Source organism: Xiphophorus hellerii, unplaced genomic scaffold (assembly GCF_003331165.1).
Source record: "Xiphophorus hellerii strain 12219 unplaced genomic scaffold, Xiphophorus_hellerii-4.1 PGA_scaffold_75__1_contigs__length_250000, whole genome shotgun sequence".
NCBI classification, from domain to species: Eukaryota; Metazoa; Chordata; class Actinopteri; order Cyprinodontiformes; family Poeciliidae; genus Xiphophorus; species Xiphophorus hellerii.
The window spans coordinates 199,926-221,122 of NW_022587650.1; the positions used below are offsets into that span (position 1 = coordinate 199,926).

Consider the following 21,197-nt stretch of genomic DNA (forward strand, 5'->3'; position numbering starts at 1 on the left):
CTGCTTACCTGGGCTTGTTCATCACCACCAATAGGATACACCTGTTTCGCTTCTCATTAAACACAAAGCAAATCTCGCAATCAGCAGCAGCCACATGGAGGAGGAGACGGAGACCACAACGACTGCAACTACGTCAGACACGGCTCCAGGGGAACCACCAGCTGGTGATGAGAGCCCATGGCCTTATTTAAACACAATACACTCTTTCGTGGGTGTTAAAGATTCGTCGTACCGCATGCAGTGTATGTTATTCCTGCCCGAAGATGTGGAAATTCTATCTTACAAAAACTCCCCGTCCAACTTGAAGAAACACATCGAGGTAACTTCTTATGAAATGGTTATAATCCTCCTGTTTCAGTAACTATAGCTTGGTCACTAGGCACTATTGTGAAAACTTGACCATAACGTTACCTGTATAAATGAACTTTGTTTGGCATTGTTTCAGTTCCACACGTGGTGTATTAGCTTAGGCCTAATGTTGACTGTAGCAGGCTACCTAGACTCCTCTGTTCAAGGGGGGACAGAAGCCATAGCGATAGCAATTTAGACTAAATTTAACGAATATAGAAAAGGCAGCAAGTTCAAAACCAGGTTACAAAAAAGGTCTCCCTCTTTCAATGCCACATAAGCTGCATTTCCTCCCAATTCTTTTTTTCTTTTGCATAATGACCAGTTTTGTGCACACCTACTGACTGTAGGATTGACTGATTCACTGATTTGTGAAGTAGAGTAATCGTAACAGCTTTTTTCTTCATGTTGGCCGCATTTTCAGTACTATTTATTTTTCTCATTTTCAGCACTGACCTTACTTGAAGGGAAAACTTAAGGCTTATGTAACATAGTTAATGTTGTATAGAATTCCACTTGTCATTACTTCCAAGTTTGGTTCATGTGTATGAGTGAAACAGCAACCCCCTCCTGGTGGTTGGCAGTATTAAATATACTGAACACAGACATCTCGTTGCCAGTTCATGAGAGATGAGCGCGAGGGTAGGTTCACTGAGTGTAACGCTCTGTAAAATGTTATGTTAGCTTGATGCTAACATGAAATACTATTCCTCGGAAGGTGCTGTTCCCGCTGTGATGAACCTGATTCCTGATCAGTTGTTATTCTGTTCCATACAGATAAAAATCATTCATTTCATCCCGTCTCCCTTATTCACACAACGCAGAACTGAGTTGAACTGAGCTATCACGATTATAGAGGTTACACTTACAAAAACTTTGTATTTTTTGTCCTGGAGGGTATACTAAGAAGCTGGTTCAGTTGTAAAGCAGGTTAAGTTAACCTTGTGCTATAGGTAAAGCACCTAATTTTCTTAACTAAATGATGCCTGCAGGTATATCTATTAGCAGGTTTAATTTTGCCTGCACTTGGTTGTGTACATTATTTTAAGTGTATTTGACAAGTTTACCAAAATATAAAAAATGTCATTCAAACTGCATTTGCCTTGTTTTACTTTTTACTTGTACTTTTCATTACATTACTTGAGTACATCCATTTTTACAAGCAATTCCATACTTAAGTACAAGAAGTTTCAGATACTTTAAGACTTTGACTCGAGTAACAATTCAGTCAGTGACTTGGACTTTTACCAAAGTCATATTTTGGAGAGGTACTTGTACTTTTACTTGACTCTGAGATTTTCAGTACTTATACAACACTGTTCAGATGGTTGGGAAACAAATACATCATCATCAAATGTTAACTGTTAGGTTTATCATTTAGGAAAACTGGGAAAAAAAAAAGACTAAAATCAAAAAGATTCATGTACTGCATGGCTTTATGGCTTTTCTTTTTGTTTCATAACTCGGCATGGTGACTTAAAGGTTTGTAGCTTCTGTCTTGGTTCTTTGTTGACCACTGTGTAGCGGTCAACAAACAACCAGACTTAATCACTTTATGATTAAGTCTGGTTGTTTTTTGTTTTGTTTTTTTTCGGGGGGGGATTCATATTTCTCAGTCGTTGCAAAAATATTTCAGCCAAACTCTTATTGTAATAGATTATTTTGCCGGTAATGTCCGTCTCATGTCTTCATGCCGGGCAGCTGGACAGTGTTGCTGGTGAAAGCCGTCCTGACTGGCGCCGTCTCTCTCTGCTCACTCCTCCTGTTTGTCGCTCTGGTTCACAGCAACTGAAGAAGCAGCAGGCCGTAAAAAAAAACCCTCCACAGTCTCGGCTCAAACTGGAGGAAAGGTTTTCATAAGTCAGAGTCAGAGCTGTGAAGCTTCAAAGGCGATCGGTGTCGGCTACTTGGAGTTGACCGACTTGATCCACCAACTGGTTCAGCTTCCAGTTCTTCCAGTTTGTTTCATTGGTTATGAGTCCATGAGGAAAAAGAGCGTTCTCTGGGTAACATTTCTACCCAACCCTTCAGTGAATCAGTTGAAGCTAAGGGTCGAAGGTCAACATCAGGAAACTTCTTCAGTGTGACTGGCTTGTGTTTGTTTTTAAGATGTGAATTTTGTATTTATGTAACTACAAATGAATTCACACTAAAAAAACATTTCTTTTAAATCTGTTCTCCAGTTTGTGCTTTGATCAGTTATGAAGTTCTATTAAAAATGTGGGCGTTCCTTTAATATATAACGTTTCCAAAAATGATTATGGTTCAAATAAAAAGACTCCAGAAATAACAGATTGAAAGAAGAACATTTTATTCAACTCAAGAGTTACAGCACTGATGAATTTTGTGTTATGGAGCATTAATAATGAAAACAAAAACAAATAGAAAACAAATCTGCCTTCTAACTATTTATTCTGACGTTTTGTTTTGGCTCTTGAATAATCAGAATCTCGTCTCCAGCCAGGCACCAGAAACCTCGCTGTCCGCTTCTCGAGTCACTGATGTTTTAATTGACAGGAGAGTCGAGCTAAGGAAACAGAAGAACAAATTTGAGAAACGCAGAGTCCAACGCACGTCATTAAATGCTGAAACTTTTCTGAGATGTCTCAGCAGCTTCAGTTTCTGCTCACCTACCTGTTACATCCAGAGTAATGGTGCCAGGTGAGGTCCATCTCCCCAGCGGTCGGTCTGCCTCAAACCTGTCACAACGGGGGGGAATTTAATGAGAATTGTTTGCTGCACTGTATGTATAAAAGTGTTTTAGCGTTGCTCACTGTAAATAAACTTTTGCACGTTAAAATTTGTTTATTTTTTTGCTTATATGATCTAACAGGAAGGAAAACCAAGGTTTCAATTCTTGAATAATTAAGAAAATAATTTCAACTATAGAATGGCTGAAAAGTTAAGGTTGTAAAAAATGTATTTAGTACCAGCAGATGGTGTGTAAACCTGGGGCCACTGGATCGTCTACCTTTTTTGGCAGGCAGAGTATTTTCGTTTTAGTCCTCAGTCCTCTCTGTCTTCTCTCGCCTGATTGGTCCAGTGATGCTGGCGAATCATCACATGATCAGACACACATTCCTTAATCTCTGTCTAAATCACGGATTATTGGAAGAGACTTTCTGATCAAAGTCATCATCATGTCCTCACCTTTCCCACAAGCTGTTACAACCAGTAGATCAGCAGGTGGAGCAGGTCTTCTTCTGCTTTAATTGTTGGTCAACTCCAGTCATCACATGAGTTGACAGAGAAATGAAATAAAGAGAGAAGATAAAGTTAAGGAGGAAAATATGCACGGACAGCAGACAGCGACAGTTTCTAACTTTCAGCTCAGCTCTCCGCAGCTATATTTGAAATGATTAGTCATGTTGCGTAGATATAAATGTTCTTACTTTTTTTGTCAACTGGGTTCTCTTATCTTCCTCCACCTAACTGGTGGTGTTGAAGGTGGAGGATTCCAGGCGGCGCTGGTCTTCTGCTTTAATTGTTGGTCAACTCATATCATGTGACATGAGTTGATGTAGAAATGAAATCCAGAGAAAAGACAACAGGGTTAACAAACAGAATATAGGTGGACAGAAGGAAGAACAATTTTGAAATTTGAGCTCAATTTCATCCATATTTAAAATGAAAATAAGTTTTCTTACTTTTTTTGTCAACTGGGTTCTCTTATCTTCCTCCACCTGACTGGTGGTGCTGAAGGTGGAGGATTACAGGCGGAGGAGATCCAACCTGGGATGATCAGAGAATCAGAAATCTGAGAAGTCTGAACTTGGGTCGGGTATTTTTTTAATGTCTATTCTTTTGTGATTTTTCTGTGTTGTAACACATGAACATGCTATTGGCCATATAAACTATTTGTTTCATGAGATTAATAGTTTATCTACATAAAACTTTACTCCACATGCTCTCCATTTCCTTTCCTCTGATCCTGTTCTCTAGTGTCTCTCTGAATAAAAGCTCTTAATTAAATCCTTCAATCATAAACTATGTTCTCCTTTGTCTTCTAATTTCTTATTGTCCTGATGCTTTAATTTGGTTTCTGATACAACGTATTGTCAGGCAAGCATTCCTTACTTAATGTAAATTTTAACTCTATGTGGTTGAGCGCTTTGTAAATTACTAATAACTTCTATATCTATTTTTATTTAGTAAAGCTGATGGTCCCCACCACCAGCAGGAGGCAAGCAGTATCATGTGAATGTGGAAAAACTTACAAGCAGTGTGAAAAACAAGGGGTCCAGAAGGACAGGAACCACATGGACGACGACGAAAGGATCCAGCGATGAGCAGCTAAAACCTGAAAGATTAAAACCTTGGAGAGTGGATTAGTGGAGGAACAGAATAGAATAATTTACTATATCGGAAAGCACCGCGTGGGGAAGAACCGCTATTTCACCCTGAAACATGGGGACGATGAGAGGAAGACACAAAGACGAAGAAAACTCCAGTGCAAGGCGCTACCTAAGGCTTCCTGAGTCCTGCCAGAATCCTCAACATCTAAAATGCTACATCTAGCAGCGGGATAAAGAAAAGCCCCGGTGCAAGGCGCTACCTAAGGCTTCCACAGGCTTGCTAGAAACCCATTGGCTTTAATAAAACAAACAAAAAAAACCCAGAGAAATGATGATATGTCCTAATGTGACTTCCCACATAGGTCCTCAGTTTTTACGGATCCCAATCTAATCAGAGTCACTTGAAACGTAGCGAGGTCTAAACCACATGTGTCTGGAACTCACTCTTGCTGTAGTTCCACCAGATGTTGAAGGTGTCGGTTCCTCTTCTATGTCCTTTTCAGTCTCCATCCGGAAACGGAAGTCAGGGGATGACAAAGTTGGATTTTCACGGTGTGTTGATGGTGAAGGACTGAAAACGCGGGGTGACAAAACGGGATCTTCACAGTGCGTCGATGGTGAGGGACTGACGTCAGGGGATGAGAGAAAAGGATCCTCTTGCATCGTCCCTCGTAAGGGACTGAGGACAGGAGATGACAAAACAGGACGTTTACGTGGCATTCTATACGAGGGACTGAGGACAGGGGCTGAGAGACCAGGATCCTCACACGACGTCCTTGCTGAGGGACTGAGGACAGGAGATGACAAAACAGGACGCTTACGTGGCATTCTATACGAGGGACTGAGGACAGGGGATGACAGACCAGGATCCTCACACGACGTCCTTGCTGAGGGACTGAGGATAGGGGATAACAGAATAGGATCTTCATGGTCTGTCTTTCGGTATGGAATGAACAGAGGGGTTGACGGAATGGGCTCGTCCTCCCATTCTTTACCATGTCTCCATGCCATCCTTCTGCCGATACTCTGAAGGACCTCGTCCCAAATGGGATCTTCATTATACCACTGTGCCGTCTTGGCTGGAAGCTCCTTTTCAGCAAGTGTCCTTACTCCTCTTGGCTGGGGGCTCCTCTTCAGCATCACTGTCCCTGGTCCGCTTTCCGTTTATGCCAGTCACAGATGTCGCATGAGTCACGTCCTCTTTCGAACCTACCTGATCACTAGGCTTTGATGGTGTATCATCCTCCTTCGCATCATCCACCTTCTTTGGAATTCTAATGGCACGGCAAAAAGTCACTAAATTTGTCCAACCTGCCAGAGGTTGTGGTGAGGCACTGATAGGAATGGAGTCCTCTGGACGCAAAATGGGCTCGTCCGGTTTGTCAGGTCCAAATGTGAATGTAAAGCTGGAAGGAAGCACTGTACCAAAACTAAGCTTTAATGGTGGGTTGTCCTCCTTTGCAGCATCCACCTTCTTTGGAATTCTAATAGCGCGGCAAAAAGTCACTAAATTTGTCCAACCTGCCAGAGGTTGTGGTGAGGCACTGATAGGAATGGAGTCCTCTGGACGCAAAATGGGCTCTTCCGGATTGTCATGTCCAAATGTGAATGTAAAGCTGGAAGGAAGCACTGTACCAAAACTAAGTTTTAATGGTGTGTCATCCTTCTTCGCATCATCCACCTTCTTTGGAATTCTAATGGCGCGGCAAAAAGTCACTAAATTTGTCCAACCTGCCAGAGGTTGTGGTGAGGCACTGATAGGAATGGAGTCCTCTGGACGCAAAATGGGCTCTTCCGGATTGTCATGTCCAAATGTGAATTTAAAGCTGGAAGGAAGCACTGTACCAAAACTAAGCTTTAATGGTGGGTTGTCCTCCTTCGCAGCATCCACCTTCTGTGTAATGCTCCTGGCGCGGCCAGAAGTCAAAGAAGCCCCGTCCTCTTCCAAACCTACCTGATGGTGTTGCGAGGTACCAATAGGTCTGGAGTTCTCTGGACGCAAAATGGGCTCTTCCTGTTTGTCAAGTCCAGACGTGAATTCAAGTGAAGTACAAGGAGCCGTGTCTTCTTCAGGCTTCTCATCTACCCCAATATCTTTTATGTATTTGACATTTGGGGGAAGAATCTCAAGAATCTCAGAGTGCCAGTGCAGCGACGCAGCACTGCCACGGTCCACAGCGGAGCTCAGCTGATCAAACCTCAACCCCTCTCCGTAGTCTTCAGAAACCATGTCGGTTTCATTTGACCACACCTTACCGTGTTCCTTACCATTGTCTGGAAGTCCCTCCAACTTTGGGGATCCATCTGCTGGAAGCGCCATGGTCTGAGCTGCAAAGGAAAAAACAAAGCAAAAAAAGCTATAATTCAGGATCTAGACCTTCACAAAAGTCCAAAGCAATGTTTTGAGGGAACTGAAATACCAACAATACAATAACCCAGGTTTGTGAATGTGTTTGTTTTTCTTGAATATATTTAATTAACAATATTATTGCTATGCCACTGTATTTGATTATACAATAAAGACGGGAATTAAGAGATAAAACAAATATAGCTTATCTTTAGTCACAAAAAAACAGCAAAAAATACAATTTTACATAAAAACCAGAACACACTCTAAAACTCAATGATCAAACATGTATGGAGCATCGCCACTCAGACAAACGAACTTGCAGCTTCATCTTGGTACCAATCAATCATTAAAGACAACAAATCAAATTTAGAGTTATTGGCAATTCATCCCTAACCATAAACTATTAAACATTTGGAAACATAAATTAAAGAGCTATACACTGTGTTTAAAATGTCTTAATAGCTAATGAAACACCTGTAATCTTAGACTGTGCCATAAGCGTGAATAAAATAAGACTGCAACAAGTTACTCAGTTTGCCTTTATATAACAACCCATCCTCACAAATCTTTGACGCTCAGGTACATTTGATCATTCTTAACAATAGCCAGGGATAAGATATGTGATCCATTCATAATTATTACACTTAAATCACTGCTTACACAACTTTGATACTTTAAAAGTATCAAAGTTTAGAAATATATGTTTCCAATAGCATTTGTAAATTACCAAAATGTTAATTCTAGTTAATCAAACTAAATTCCTTTGAGCTCCACAATTTTTCACAATCACAAAGACAGCAAGTCTGACACCTCATCAGTACTACCTTCATACTCCCACATATAGCCAACAGCAGAAATGTAAACCTGTAAAATTAATTAAGTTTAAAGACTGGGGATCTAAATAAACAGGCCGACATAAGTGGCCTTTCCTCCGTTTCCAGGGGCTCCCTCCTACAAAAATAAAACTGTTTATTTGGTTTAGAAATCCATATCCAGTGTTAAAATGGCCATTATATTTTGTCTGGAGATAAGCCAGACAAAACAATTAAAATAATAATCTGCATCCCTTATGTGTGCATGATGCCTCAAAGTCTTATTATCACATGTTAATATTACTCCAAATGGCTCAGTTATGGTTGAAGGTAGTGTTATGAAATTCATTACATCAGTCTGAAGATCATGGCTGCACACAACCCAGCAAGAAACTCAGATGAATGTTCACACAGTTATTTTTCTCCAAATGCTTCTTTCAATATTACCATCTCCATGGAGACAAAATACATCAACAATGGATTCTCTAAAAGTAATTCTCTCAAACTAAAATAAAATGTTTTCCAATCACCACACCACTATTAATATTGCCGACTCTTTCTGAAAACGTAATCAGCGTGAAAATATATTACAGCTGCCAAATATGCAAAGGACCAACACAGCATTTCGTAAACCACTAATTATTCAAAACTCCTCTTTCTTAGAAAAATAAAATGAAACAATAATAAGTTTAAATCTAAACTACTTAGAAATAATCCAGGAGAAATACATATCTAAAAACTTTTCTAATATTCAAGTATTAAGATTTTATTTCAAGCAACGTATCCAAGGAGACCAAATGTGTTTTTGAGGCATTTTCTGAAACCTGGACCAGACACTGACTCTCATTCCAAAGATCTGAATAAATCAAAACCAATCTTCTAAAATCAGAAGTAACTTTTTAAACCAGATAAGCAGTGTTAAACCCCCACATTCTCACCAAAAAATGTTAACTAACGAATTAATCACAACCAGAGTAACTGAAACCGAGATCAATGTTTTTCTAATGAATTTTAACATTCAAGTAACTTCTGAAAATGATACGTCACATAAATGCAATGGAGCAAAACACTGTTTTTCTGGTCTTGAGTAATTACAATAAACTAAATAATTGAGTTACTTTGTGAAATCAACAGGTACACATTGATTGTTCTTTAAAGATTTTTTCTAAGAATAAAGTTGTGTGTTATTTATTCAATGTATCCATGGAGACTACAAACATTTTTCAAAAAGCTGGTTCCAAAACTGTTTTCAAACCAAAACAACTCCAGTCAGCATTACTGACATTTTCCAGAATTTCAAATAACTAGCATATAAATCACAAAACAAATTCAATTAACTCACAAATACGTTGCACCCCAAAAATGCAAATTATATTTTCCTAGACAGAGAGTCGTAATTTCCAAAAACTGAACACCAAAGTCATCAAAGCTGACTTTAACCAACTCAAATAATGTTTTTTTATTCTTTTAAAATCAGTTCACCCATGTAATAAAACTAAACGCATATATTAAAGTCTATCATTAGATAGGAGGAGACACATGTTTGAAAAGTGTTTCTTAATTTTGTATTGAAGTCATTTTAAATAATATCACCAATGTATCCATGGAAACTAAATATGTTTTTCTGGGCTTTTTTTTAAATTTTTTTAAATGAACAAAGAACCATCCAGTTTACCAAAAATTGGACACCAAAGTCATCAAAGCTGATTTTTTTTTTTTTTTTACAAAGAAGTCATTATTTTCTTTGTTAAAATCAGCTTTAATTGATGATAACTACTGTATGTCTATACACGATTCATTGCCTACTAATGTTCTATCATTAACAAACACAAACACACACTTATAATGCTTATTACTGGGGCAACAGTGGTAGGAGTTTGCCCTGCAATGGTCCGCCTCTGTCGTTGTGTCCTTGAGCAAGACACTTCTCCCACCTTTAGCTGGAGTTTATTGCTGGCATGATATAACATCTGTGGCTACAATCCATTAGCTTAATATCATCAGTGTGTGAACGTGTGCATGAATGGAAATTTTATGTAAAGCGTCTTCGAGTGTCCTAATAAACCGCTAGTCTGATGTGATTACCATGGAAACCAAGTATGTTTGTCAGGGCATTTTTCAAAAAAACAAAAGTAAAGGCCAAGAATTGGACAGAAATCTTATTGGTTTTTTTTTTCAAACCAGCATAACAATTTTTCTCAAACACTAGTGTTCATATCCCAGACATTTATCCACAAATGTCAATAAGCTAACACATAAGTCACAAAACAATTTAAATTAACACAAATGCAAGAGACCTATTAAAGCTATATGCTTTAAAGAAGTCATCAAAATTTCAAAGAATTGGACACCAAAGTCATCAAACCTGATGCTCTTAGATTAAATATCATCATTTTTGTCTTTTCAAATCAATTCATGTTTCCTGGCTATGCTAAAAATAATAACAATAAAAAACAGATCAACATGTCCGTTTCTTGAAAAAATAATGAAATTAAATAATTAAAGTATAGACTATTATAAAGGTAAATACTATTTTTTTGAATGCGTTTTAAAAATGATGTTAAATATTTAAAGTATTTCACTTAGCGTATCCATGGAAACTGAGTGTTTACATGGCATTTTTCAAAAAATAACGGTCAAAACCCATGCTAATTTTCCAGAAATTTGACGTTAATTTAACTATAATTAAGGAAATACATATATTTCTTAAATCACTACACCACAGTTTAACATTCCTGACATTTCCAGCGAAATTCAGTTCAGAAAAAGCCTCATTAGTTAAGAACGATCTATGCTAGCAAAGAATGCTACTTGTCTTTTTTTTTCTACAGCAGTCAGTATTTCTTTAAAACACACACACACACAAAATAAACTAAACAAGTCACTAATGTCTTAGTAATAACTTGCTTTCGTTTATTAAAAAATAAAAGAACGATTTTAACCTTCCAGCTGGTCGCCCTGTTGGTGCTTCTCCTGGCCAGGAACCGTCTTTCGCAGGTTTCTTATCCACGGGCTTCTTCAGCAAGTGCGTATTTCAGCAAGTGCTTCTTTAACAAGTTTTGCACAGCAGACTTTTCAACAAGCTCAAACCTTCCGAGGCTGTAAAGGCTCCTTCAGGCGTCTCTCTCAAAAGTCCCGTCGCAAAGGGGAAAGAACTCAGAAGGTCAGCGTCATTTATAGGCTTGAGGACGCTAACGTCGTTTCCATGACTTTCATTGACGAACGCACGCACTGGTGCGTCAGAGAAATCGGACTACAAATAATGCAGGTAATGCAAGTATCGCGTTGTCATGTTTATCACTCCTTATGCTGCCACCTACTGGCCAACCAGTCTAAGTTCACAATGACATTTTTAAAACTTACACGACTGATGTGACATTATATTTCTGCTTTCATTATTAACTATGTCAGTTTCGGACCTCCAAATGGGAAAACTTCTCTCTGTTGTAAAGCATGGTTTGGAAGAAAAATTCAAATTCAAAATTCAATTCAAAAATACTTTATTGATCCAAAACAGGGGTCACCAACACGGTGCCCGTGGGAACCCGGTTGCCCCAGGGGACAAAAAGGAGACATTTGGAAACTGCTACTTGGATTATTGTACAGCTTAAATACCTCTGAATATAGATTTGATTTAGATTTTTTTTTACTTATCTTTTAAGTCCTTTTGTTCATAGTTTTAAGTCGTTGGCTATTTTGGAAGCAATGTTCTTGAAAGCGATGGACGACCCGGATATCCTTTTGAAGCGGACGCCGTTCAGGGAGAGACGGGGGAGCTCGCAGACCTCCATCTCCCACTGGACCAGGTTCTCGGCCCGCCCGTCGCCATGGACGCAGAGGAGCAGGAAACTCTCTTGCTGTTCGTAGTCGCAGTTGTTGGTGTCGAGCACCTTGCGGATCTCCCTCATGATGTCGCAGGGCTCCATGGAGCTGGTGGTTCTCATATTCCAAGTGAATCTGAGGGAGCGGGGCTTACCGTCTTTAATTTCCCCTTTCTGATCCCCAGGTACATGGCGACTGTGGGGAGAAAGACACGGAGGAGAGCTTGGCTTAGATTGGCTAAGAATAAATTAAAATCCTGCTGGGATTGTTTGCAACAAATCTTTCACAGAAGTGACTTTTTGTTTCTTTTAGGGGCGGAGGTGAATGAAACTATAAAGTCTAATAAAGCTGAAGTTTTTCTTACTGTGACCTGAGCTGCTCTGAGCTCAGTTTATCTTTATGTCACATTTAGGTTGCAGCACAAAGCTGTGGAGCCTTTAACTAGACAAAATGTAGTCAACAGTCATTACAGTTTTGTTTATTTTTTGCTTGTGAAACCAACTTGTCTTTTATTCCAGTTTAACGGTGAAGTTAAATCTTGTTTTAATAATAATAAAAATCAGTTTTAAATAATCTATAACCATATTTACTCTCTCGTTACTTTTACTACATTTTGTCTGTGACTTCCAAACTGAGAAAGGGGAAGTAAAAGAAAGTAAAACAGACTGAAGCCATTTCTGAAAAACCCAGAATATCACTGCAACATTAAGATTTGATTCAATTTACATAAATAAATAAAAAAAGTTCTTTAACTGTCGATAAGATGTTTGAAACATAAACTAGTGATGGGTCCGGTAACACCGATGCGTCGGCGCATGTGTCAAGCTCATAGACCAAAATCAGCGTCGGTGCGCGTATTGTTTTCAGCAAGTCACGTGACCGATACAGGAACTGTTTCGAAATGACACTGGTGCGCCAAACTGTTTATATATGGAAGCCAATCTGTCAACGGGATGCATTTGCCAAAAGAATTCTTGATCTTTTACGGTACAGCGTCAACTATGGAGCCTCAAGGCAAATGAAAGGTTTCGTAGTATGGGGCCATTTTAATCTTACGTCAGAAAATAAGGTATTGGTTCTCACTTCGTAGTTGTTTCATCCGGTTCTTTTCAGTTTCTACTCGATCTATCTGAATCCAAATTCAGCTGAAACCGACTCTTAGTTTACTTTCATATTATGTTCTGCAGGTTAAGTTTAGCATGTTTCTCCTTTGAAATTATACATTTCATAATTTTATTCTTAAATTACCCTCCATAAATAAAAATCTTTAGGCAGAAAAAAGGGAAATAAAGACAATCCCGCTATAAATAAATACAAAAAAGACATTTCCAGCAAAACACATCCATAAAGATCTGCGTACAAAATATGAAAGAAAAAATGTAAGTTATGTGAACAATATACAGTGTCACTAAAATCTGTTTTATTTAAATAAATTCACCTCCTCAATGCTGAGGCATTATAGGGCATCAGAATGAAGTCACAGATACACCTGGATAAACTCAGGTATACAGCCAGTCTACAAATTACTCAGCTGCTTTTTATCAATTATTTCATATAAATGTATTGTTTACTTCATTTTTTCTACAGCAGGAGAAGTTGTGTCAAAAAAACGGAACAGACTAAATTTCAAAATTTTAGAAAACTTTTTTTTTTTTTTTAAATGAAAATTTGTGGGGAAAAAACAACAAAAAAACCCCAGTCCACAAGCATCCTCATTCCAAACACGATCGCTTTCATTTTCATCACTTGGTTCATGTTCACATTACTTATTGACTGTGTCGAAGAATATCAAATATATTTTGATTTTAACTGATGACATTATACAATATATAATATACGATGAAATTAAATGACTTAAATCTTATTGTATAGACTAGGTCATCAAATCAGTCTGTGAACTGCGTTGCCTGTAGGGATTTTTAATGTCCAGCAGGTGTCAGTATTCAGTGACAGTATTGACGCGGTATCAATACAGTTTTGCTTTGGGTCAAAACGATACATGACGCCTCATTTACCCATCACTAACATAAACATCTTCATACCTGACAATTGGAGATTAAAAACTTATTTCTGATAGGAAATGACAACAGCATCTCAAAAGATAATGTAAGAATTTCAAAGTAACTAAACTATTTATAACATTCCTCAATAATCAATAAAAAAATATTGACTGACTTTAAAGCAGTCAAACTTTTTTAAATCTATTTTTATTTCTGATTAGCTCTTTCCATGTTTCCTCATGTAGCAGAAGCTCCACGTCTTCTTACTAATTTATAAGATCAAAGGGATTCCTTCAAAACATGTATTTTACATAACAGTATAAAATCTTTTTGTAACTTCAGTATTCTAATGTATATTAGTTTTATTTGAAATGAATCTATTTTGTTTGTCTTTTGTGTCATTTTGATTTGAAACCCTAGTAATTATTGGCTTAACATTTAAATCTATTTATTTAGTAAATAACACAAAGAAATTCTGGTCGTTTCTTCTTCTCTGGCTTTACAAACCAGAGAAGAAACAAGCAAAAAAAAAAAAAAAAAAAAACATTTCTACTTTTCATATCCATTTTTCTTTTAAATTACTAACAAAAACACCAAAATTTGACATTTTAAAATAGTTTTTACTAAAAACCTCCACCGCTTTCTGGGTTTTTCATAGATCATGTAAAGGAATATTTTTGGAGAATCTCAACAGAAACCGGAGACATTTCAGCAGAATTAAAGCAGACTTTGAATCTTCAGCTAGCATGCAGCGTTAGCAGAGCGGCACGTCACACAGCCATGCAACCGCAGCAACAAAGCTGCAACAACACACTGCTGCAACTCCGACACACTCAGGGCAAAGCAGCGCGGGCCTGACGCTACATGGGAAGCGGTGTGTGTGTGTGTGTGTGTGTGTGTGTGTGGGCGTGTGTGTGTTGGGGGGCAGCAGGTATAAGCTCACCTTGAGCCCTCAAGTCTCCCGTTTCTCTCAAACTCGGTTGAGACTCTGAGGCGCCGTGAGAAGATTCACACGGGGAGTCAGAGGAGAAGAAAACAACAAAACAGATTGTGGATTGTGCACAACACAAATCATTTCTCATCAATTTCAGTGAATGGAAGAGAAAAGAAAAGAGAAATAAAGTGTGTGACGGAATACGTTAGCGACGGTGTGAGCCACCACCAACACGTCACTGAGCAGATGAAGCGGCCGGGTTTGCAGTCAGCGTTTGCTGCCTCAAGTTAACGTTAGCTTCCAAGTCTCAGTTTCTTACAATGTAATGTTATTTAATTGCATTTCACAAATTACTTCAGGAGCATAACGAGGTGCAAAGCGTTTGCTAGCATGAGCTATTTTCACAAAACCCTTCAAAGGTGAACGTTGAACGTGTTTGGAGATTTGAGGACATGAGCTAATTCAAGCGACACCGGTTTCCTTGACCGGTGGTTCCGTTTGGCAAGCAAAATAGCCGCTACAAACTCAGCCCCTACCTTCTCCGAAGCTTGACTGTTTTGGTTCAAACCAGCTTCAACCAGTCTGCATTTATACGTCAAATAAATGCTGCTTTTAATCCCGCTGGAAGTGACAGATACTGCGTTCATGGGCAACGCACGTGGTGTTGTTTTCAACGGAAGTGACGTGAAAAGGCCCGGATGATGATCACCCGGAGACGAAAGACCCCGGATGCTTCTCTAACGTAGTCAGTCGAGAACGCTGGTGACGTCAAAATGCTAAGAGATATATTAATAGTAGCGCCATAATATAACGGGCTGCACAGTGGCTCAGTCCGTAAGGTTGTTGCCTTGCAGTCGGAAGGTTGTGGGTTCGCTTCCCAGAACTACTGTAGGAGTTTGCATGTTCTCCCTGTGCATGTGTGGGTTTCCTCCGGGTCCTCCGGTTTCCTCCCACAGTCCAAAAACATGACAACAAGGTAAGAGTTCATTGGTCACTCGAAATTCTCCCTAGGTGTGAGTGTTCCCCTTAGATAGAATTGGATGAATGGAATACAAAAAATTTTTGACATTTTTTTTAAGGATTGCACATTTATGTTAATCGCCATATAGAGACGTAATAAATTCAGATGCTTTGACTCGCCAGTAAGCGCTTTGCTCTCCTCCCACAGAGCCTCCTTCCCAGTTTTTTGCCAGGTGACTGTTGAGGAGTTTGTCCATGGACAAACAGCAAATAGGAGCTTTGCTGGGGGGTTTTCTATGGCAAAATTAATAACGAATCAAAAGTTATTCAGTTCTTTTTGCTTGATTTGAAAAATATGCACAATTTGATCAATCGTTTTTTTTCCATTGTGAAACCAACTTTTTTTTAGCTAAGGCTAGGCTAACAGACATTAAGGGTGTGAGAAGCTTCTTACCACAAGAAGGATCGATCAGCGATTAGTGCGTCGTTAAGCGCATCATTCAAGAGCGCATTAGTACGCGGCTGGCGTGCAGCGCCAGCAAACAGCGAGGTGTGAACCGGAAGGAAAACATGATGTCTACCAGGTCAGGGCAAGTACACCTCGCTGCAGCAAACAGAAAGGGGCGGGGACGGACCACTGTCAGTCTCATACCTTATATGGAAATGTGAACCTGGGAAAGATCCAAATTAAACTGAAAGTTATAGACCAATAGCCCTAACGTCGTGTTTAGGTAAAGTTATGGAGAAAATGGTAAATAATAGGTTAGTATATTTCCTAGAATCCAAGGAGAAGATAAAGGAATACCAATTTGGATTTAGGAAAGGAAGAAGTACGATTGATCCAGAAATATGTTTGGAACATGAAGTTAGACGAGCTCAAATGAATAAAGAGAGTGTGATAGCAGTGTTCTTGGATGTGGAAAAGGCTTATGATATGTTGTGGAAAGAAGGGTTGCTGATTAAATTAAAACTAACAGGTATAAAGGGTAAAATGTTTAGATGGATTAAAAATTTCTTAACTGAAAGAAAGATAAGAGTGAAAATAGAAGGGGAAATTAGTTCAGAGTATCAAGTGGAAAATGGAACTCCCCAAGGGAGTATTATAAGCCCTATGTTATTTAATATAATGATTAATGATATTTTTAGTAATATAGATAAATCCTTAGGTGTTTCGCTATTTGCAGATGATGGTGTCATTTGGAAAAGGGGAAGAAACATTGAATTTATAAAACACAAAGTGCAGGAAGCATTAAATAATGTAGAAGCATGGGCGTTAGAATGGGGATTTAGGTTCTCAACATCTAAATCTAAATTTGTTGTTTTTTCAAATAAGAGAGTGAGTAGTAATGTGGAACTTAAATTTTATGGGAGTATAATAGAAAGGAGAGAAGAAATTAAATATTTGGGGATATGGTTTGATAAAAAACTCGCATGGAAAATGCACATAGATAAGATAGTGGTAAAGAGTAAAAGAATTTTAAATATTTTAAGATGTCTAGTAGGCAGAGAATGGGGAGCTGATAGGAAAGCATTAAGAACGGTTTATATTGGATTAATTCGATCTATTTTTGATTATGGATGTATTTTATATAATTCAGCTTCAAGTAAGTTATTGGAAAAGATAGACAAAATACAATATCAAGCGTTAAGATTATGCTGCGGAGCGATGAAAACAACTCCAGTCTCGGCTCTACAGGTTGAGATGGGTGAGATGCCAATGAAGATTAGAAGAGAACAAATAGCAGTAATATATTGGGCGAATATTAAAGGTCATAGTAAAAATTATCCTCCATATTTAACACTAAAACCTTGTCAGGAAAAAGAAAAGAAGAATGCGAATAGTTTTGGATGGGTAATTTTAAATAAAATAAAAGAAATTGGGATTGATAAAGTTCAAATTAGTTCGGTAGTTGTCTCTCCTGCCATCCCACCATGGGTTTTAGAACAGGCTGAAGTTGACTTAAAATTATTGGAAAAGGGAAGAGAGATGAAAAGAATGAAGTGGAAAGTTATATTAATAAATAGTGATGGTGAGATGAAGCCTCATGAGGCATTGAACCACTTGAGCCAACTGGTTCGAGAAAGGGTTCATTTCTTGAAGCTTCATGTGCACACGAAACCACCTACTGGCCAGGTGTATAATCACAGCCAGCTGTATCTTAACACGTGTGATGCATTGAATTTTTGTCTATTATGGCCCACCTCCTCCACTCAAACCAACAAGTCTAACCGTTGCGTGGACGCCATTTTTCTCCTGCTTGAACAACTGTGGTAAGTTTCTTTTTACAAGATAATAATACAATTTGAATTGTTTTATAAGAATATTTTATTTGTTCCCTGGTATATGAGTGAGTTTTGATATCTTAATACTGAGTTTAATACGGCTAACCTGACCGAGTGAATGCCTAGCTTAAAATGTTCGCCTGTCCAACTCGATTATGTCCGCCTTAAATCCATGTCCAAGCCATATTGCATGAATATGTGTTTTATTTATTTATTTATTTTAGAAATGCAACATAAATTCAGCAAAAAATGTCTGGGTTGAGAAAAAATAAGTCTCACGTTGGCTGTATGGCTTTTCAGGTCAACAGTAATGCTAACCGTCAAGCTTTTTTTTCCCTTTTTGCTAAGTAAATTTATGTCGGCGTATATTGCGTTGGTGCCAGGAGTTTGCTAAACTAGCTTTTAGCTGCTCTGCTCCTTTTTTATGTTAGTCCATATTTTATTCGGGTTGAGTATTTCTAACATAATTTGGTTCACTTTCAATTACAATTGAGTGGCATCTCCTTGTGAGCGGGATGTTGTGACTTGTGACCGGTCCGGCAGCCTTCTGACCTCACGACTCCGAATTGTTAAGCGGTGCTAGTAGTGCAGCTAGTTTCATAGTTAACACTGAATTTGGCGCGAGTGATTATTTGCGTGCTCTCCCTCGTGCCCAGCATAATGCCTCTACTGTAAACCTTGCTTGACTCCGCCATTAACCGTTGCTAATGCTAATGGAAAAGCCGAAAAAGAAGCGAGGCAATTTAATGGACGGTTCTAGTTGTTACTAAAGGAAAGGGTATTTAGTAACTGTCTAACCTAGATAAGAGTCCAACGAAGTCAAATTACTTAGTGCCCAAGCCATTAACGTGTAAACTTAAATCATTGTGTTCTATGAAAACGATGTAATGTAAGCTGTAATGTTTGTGAAGCAGTTGGCACATGTTTCACAAATTGAAAGCCTTTCAGTACTAAAGATGAATGACTGAGGAATTATGTGCTGCAGGAACCATGTTGATTAAAACAAGACTTGGCGAGCAGCAAAAATTTGTCCGACTAACAGAACCGAATCTGAAGGAGTTTTTGATAGCAGGTAAGACACTGGTAGCTTTACACAGGAAGCTATGAGGTGCTTGTAATGTTACTTCACATTGTTTATTCAAAAGTAATGTTCCAGAGTCTATGCACATGTGAGTATTAGAGCAACATAACCTCATAATTGTGGTTTAGACAAGCATCTGTCTTTTTCTCTAGCATTTACAAAATTTGGCGTGCCAGCTGTAACAGAGGGCGTGAAGGTTGTTGACAGTTCTGGGACTGAGTTGGATGAAGATGTGTTTGAGGATGTTGTTAAGGATCCCTCAGCTGAAGTCCTAACCATCAAATATGAAACTGGTTTGTTATATTTGTAGTTCATGTTAGTATTTAATAAGCTTGCTATTTAATTATTGTTTTTTGTCTTTCATCTGCTTCTCTTATGGCCAGACTTTGTCTCCATGGTGGAATTGCCTGAGGAATCTCAGCCAAGCTCATGGCTGAGATGCTTGCGGGTTCTGATAGATCCTATCAGAACCCGCAAGCAAATATAAATTAAAATAGCAGGAATTTAGCTTTACAGTTTTCTCAGCTGGACAGAGAACCGGCAGATGGGAGAATCAGATGATTCTCTTGAGAATCATCTGATTCTCAAGAGACACTCATTCTTTCAGAGAGTCCTTCCGCTAAACGCCAGCGCCTGGACACAGAAGCTAAGCATGTAAGAATTGACTCTCAAAAATTAACGCAAAACCAAAAAGTATTTTGTTTTAAAAGCCTTTATCACTGTTTCCCCCAGAAAACCTGCTATACTCAGAAGAGGTGCCAGAACAGTTTTTGTATTAAATGTTAAAAGTTACAAAAAAATCAGAAGTGCCATAACAGCTTGTTAGGCCAAGGGGCAGGTGCAGAGATGGAGCAATTGGTTTGCACATCCTCGCACCAAGTTCAGTGCGTCAAATCTAGCTTACTTCGTTTTTACTGTTACTGGTGCATAAAAAACCCTATTTAAAATGAACAAGCAAGTAAAATAAACAAATAAATCCTGGTGATCCACCAGTCTTATAATACACGCTGCTTTATTATCGCTTATATTTGAGAAGAGAATGTTTTTGTTTTTTTACTAACAATTACTGTTTTGATGTGTATTTAATAAAAGCTGAAATGTTTTGTTGTTTGAAGTTAGTGGAATCCATTCTTAACAACAAACCTGGTGGCGAACGGATCATGAAGGAATATAATCGAAGCAAGTGCCTCACAGATGAAACCAGAAGGAAAATGGTTAACATACTGGCAGCTGACATGACAGAGAAGAATGGGTAATTTGTAAATAGGCTTTAGTTAGCTGTGTAGATGAAATGAAAGATTTTGTTAAATCCAGTGCATACCTTGGATAATATACCTTGACCATTTTAATTTTGCAGGACATCACCACCCAGAGAGGTTAAAGAAATGTATGCCAGATGAATTGTTAGCTTATTCCCCTACCTCAGTGATCCATTCTCCAGGAATGGTTATGTAAGTCACATACTATAATTTACTGTGTTATGGTAAACACAGTAACACATTGACAACTTTTAGTTTCTATCAGATTATATGTTTAACTGTTTCAATGTCTGTCTGTTTTTGGCATCCTTTTAATCCCCAAGGAGCATTATTATGATGCTGCAAGTGGTACCGGGTATTTAGCCTGGAGGATAAAAACTATTCAGAGATCCACTGCTAAAGACAGACGATCATCATATGGAGGAAACCATTAACAACACTTGAAGAAGAAATGCAACTACAGGGATGGTGTTGCATTTTTTGGGGGGCAGGGAAGGTTTTATTGTTGTTGGGTTTTTTTAAAGTTGAAGGATTTTCTTATATTGACTAGCATCATCCGAAGAAGCATCTTGTGAACATGGGCTTGGAGGACCAGCTGCTAGACGAGAGACCCAGTTTGTTCCAGAGACTATCCTGAGTGAAGAAGAGTGTAAGGAAGCCATCGCACTGATTAAGCATTCAGCCGATGAGGACACGATCAAGAAGAAGATGAAGCTCACATTTGACTTCCGGCGCAACACGGTCCTCGACCCCCAACAGTCAAGCAACATACTCTCTGTCTTTCCACGTTTCAAAGATGTCAAAGGCTTGGTAATTATTTTTGATAATTTCACAGTCATGTAAAAATTGTATTTTTGTGACAAGTCAAATGAATACAATTAATGTGGCTGGGAAATGTTTTACGTTTTTTACTATCTACATCCTAGGTGGAGCAGGATTTTGTCCTGATGTTTGGAGAAGACGTGTCTGGCAAGTTTCTGGAGAAATGGACGACCACCTTCAAGAGAAAGATCATCCAACAATGCAGAAAGCTTCCAACCACTAGTGATCTTG

General features: G+C 38.5%; 2 protein-coding genes and 1 long non-coding RNA gene across 3 annotated transcripts in view; 1 reads left to right on the plus strand and 2 right to left on the minus strand.

Annotated features, from left to right (window-relative positions):
• Window positions 1-2,711: 2,711 nt before the first annotated feature.
• Window positions 2,712-3,550, minus strand: LOC116716621 (uncharacterized). The gene is made up of 4 exons (XR_004338562.1): window positions 3,499-3,550; window positions 3,279-3,396; window positions 2,983-3,047; window positions 2,712-2,875 (listed from the first exon to the last, which is right to left on the minus strand). It is a non-coding gene; the product is annotated as an uncharacterized LOC116716621 (long non-coding RNA).
• A 7,881-nt stretch (window positions 3,551-11,431) lies between these two features.
• LOC116716619 (MAP/microtubule affinity-regulating kinase 3-like) lies at window positions 11,432-17,768 on the minus strand. Its single transcript, XM_032557443.1, has 3 exons — window positions 17,752-17,768; window positions 15,976-16,098; window positions 11,432-11,822 (listed from the first exon to the last, which is right to left on the minus strand). The coding sequence occupies exons 1-3, from the start codon at window positions 17,766-17,768 to the stop codon at window positions 11,477-11,479; spliced, it is 486 nt and encodes a 161-aa protein (XP_032413334.1). The 3' UTR covers window positions 11,432-11,476.
• A 1,696-nt stretch (window positions 17,769-19,464) lies between these two features.
• The window catches only part of LOC116716620 (uncharacterized), a 2,627-nt gene continuing 894 nt past the window's right edge, over window positions 19,465-21,197 (plus strand). The window contains exons 1-4 of the mRNA XM_032557444.1: window positions 19,465-19,539; window positions 20,468-20,567; window positions 20,695-20,954; window positions 21,071-21,197. Of these exons, the coding sequence (XP_032413335.1) occupies window positions 20,853-20,954; window positions 21,071-21,197 (229 nt within the window). The 5' untranslated portion in view covers window positions 19,465-19,539; window positions 20,468-20,567; window positions 20,695-20,852. The remainder of the gene's footprint in view (window positions 19,540-20,467; window positions 20,568-20,694; window positions 20,955-21,070) is intronic.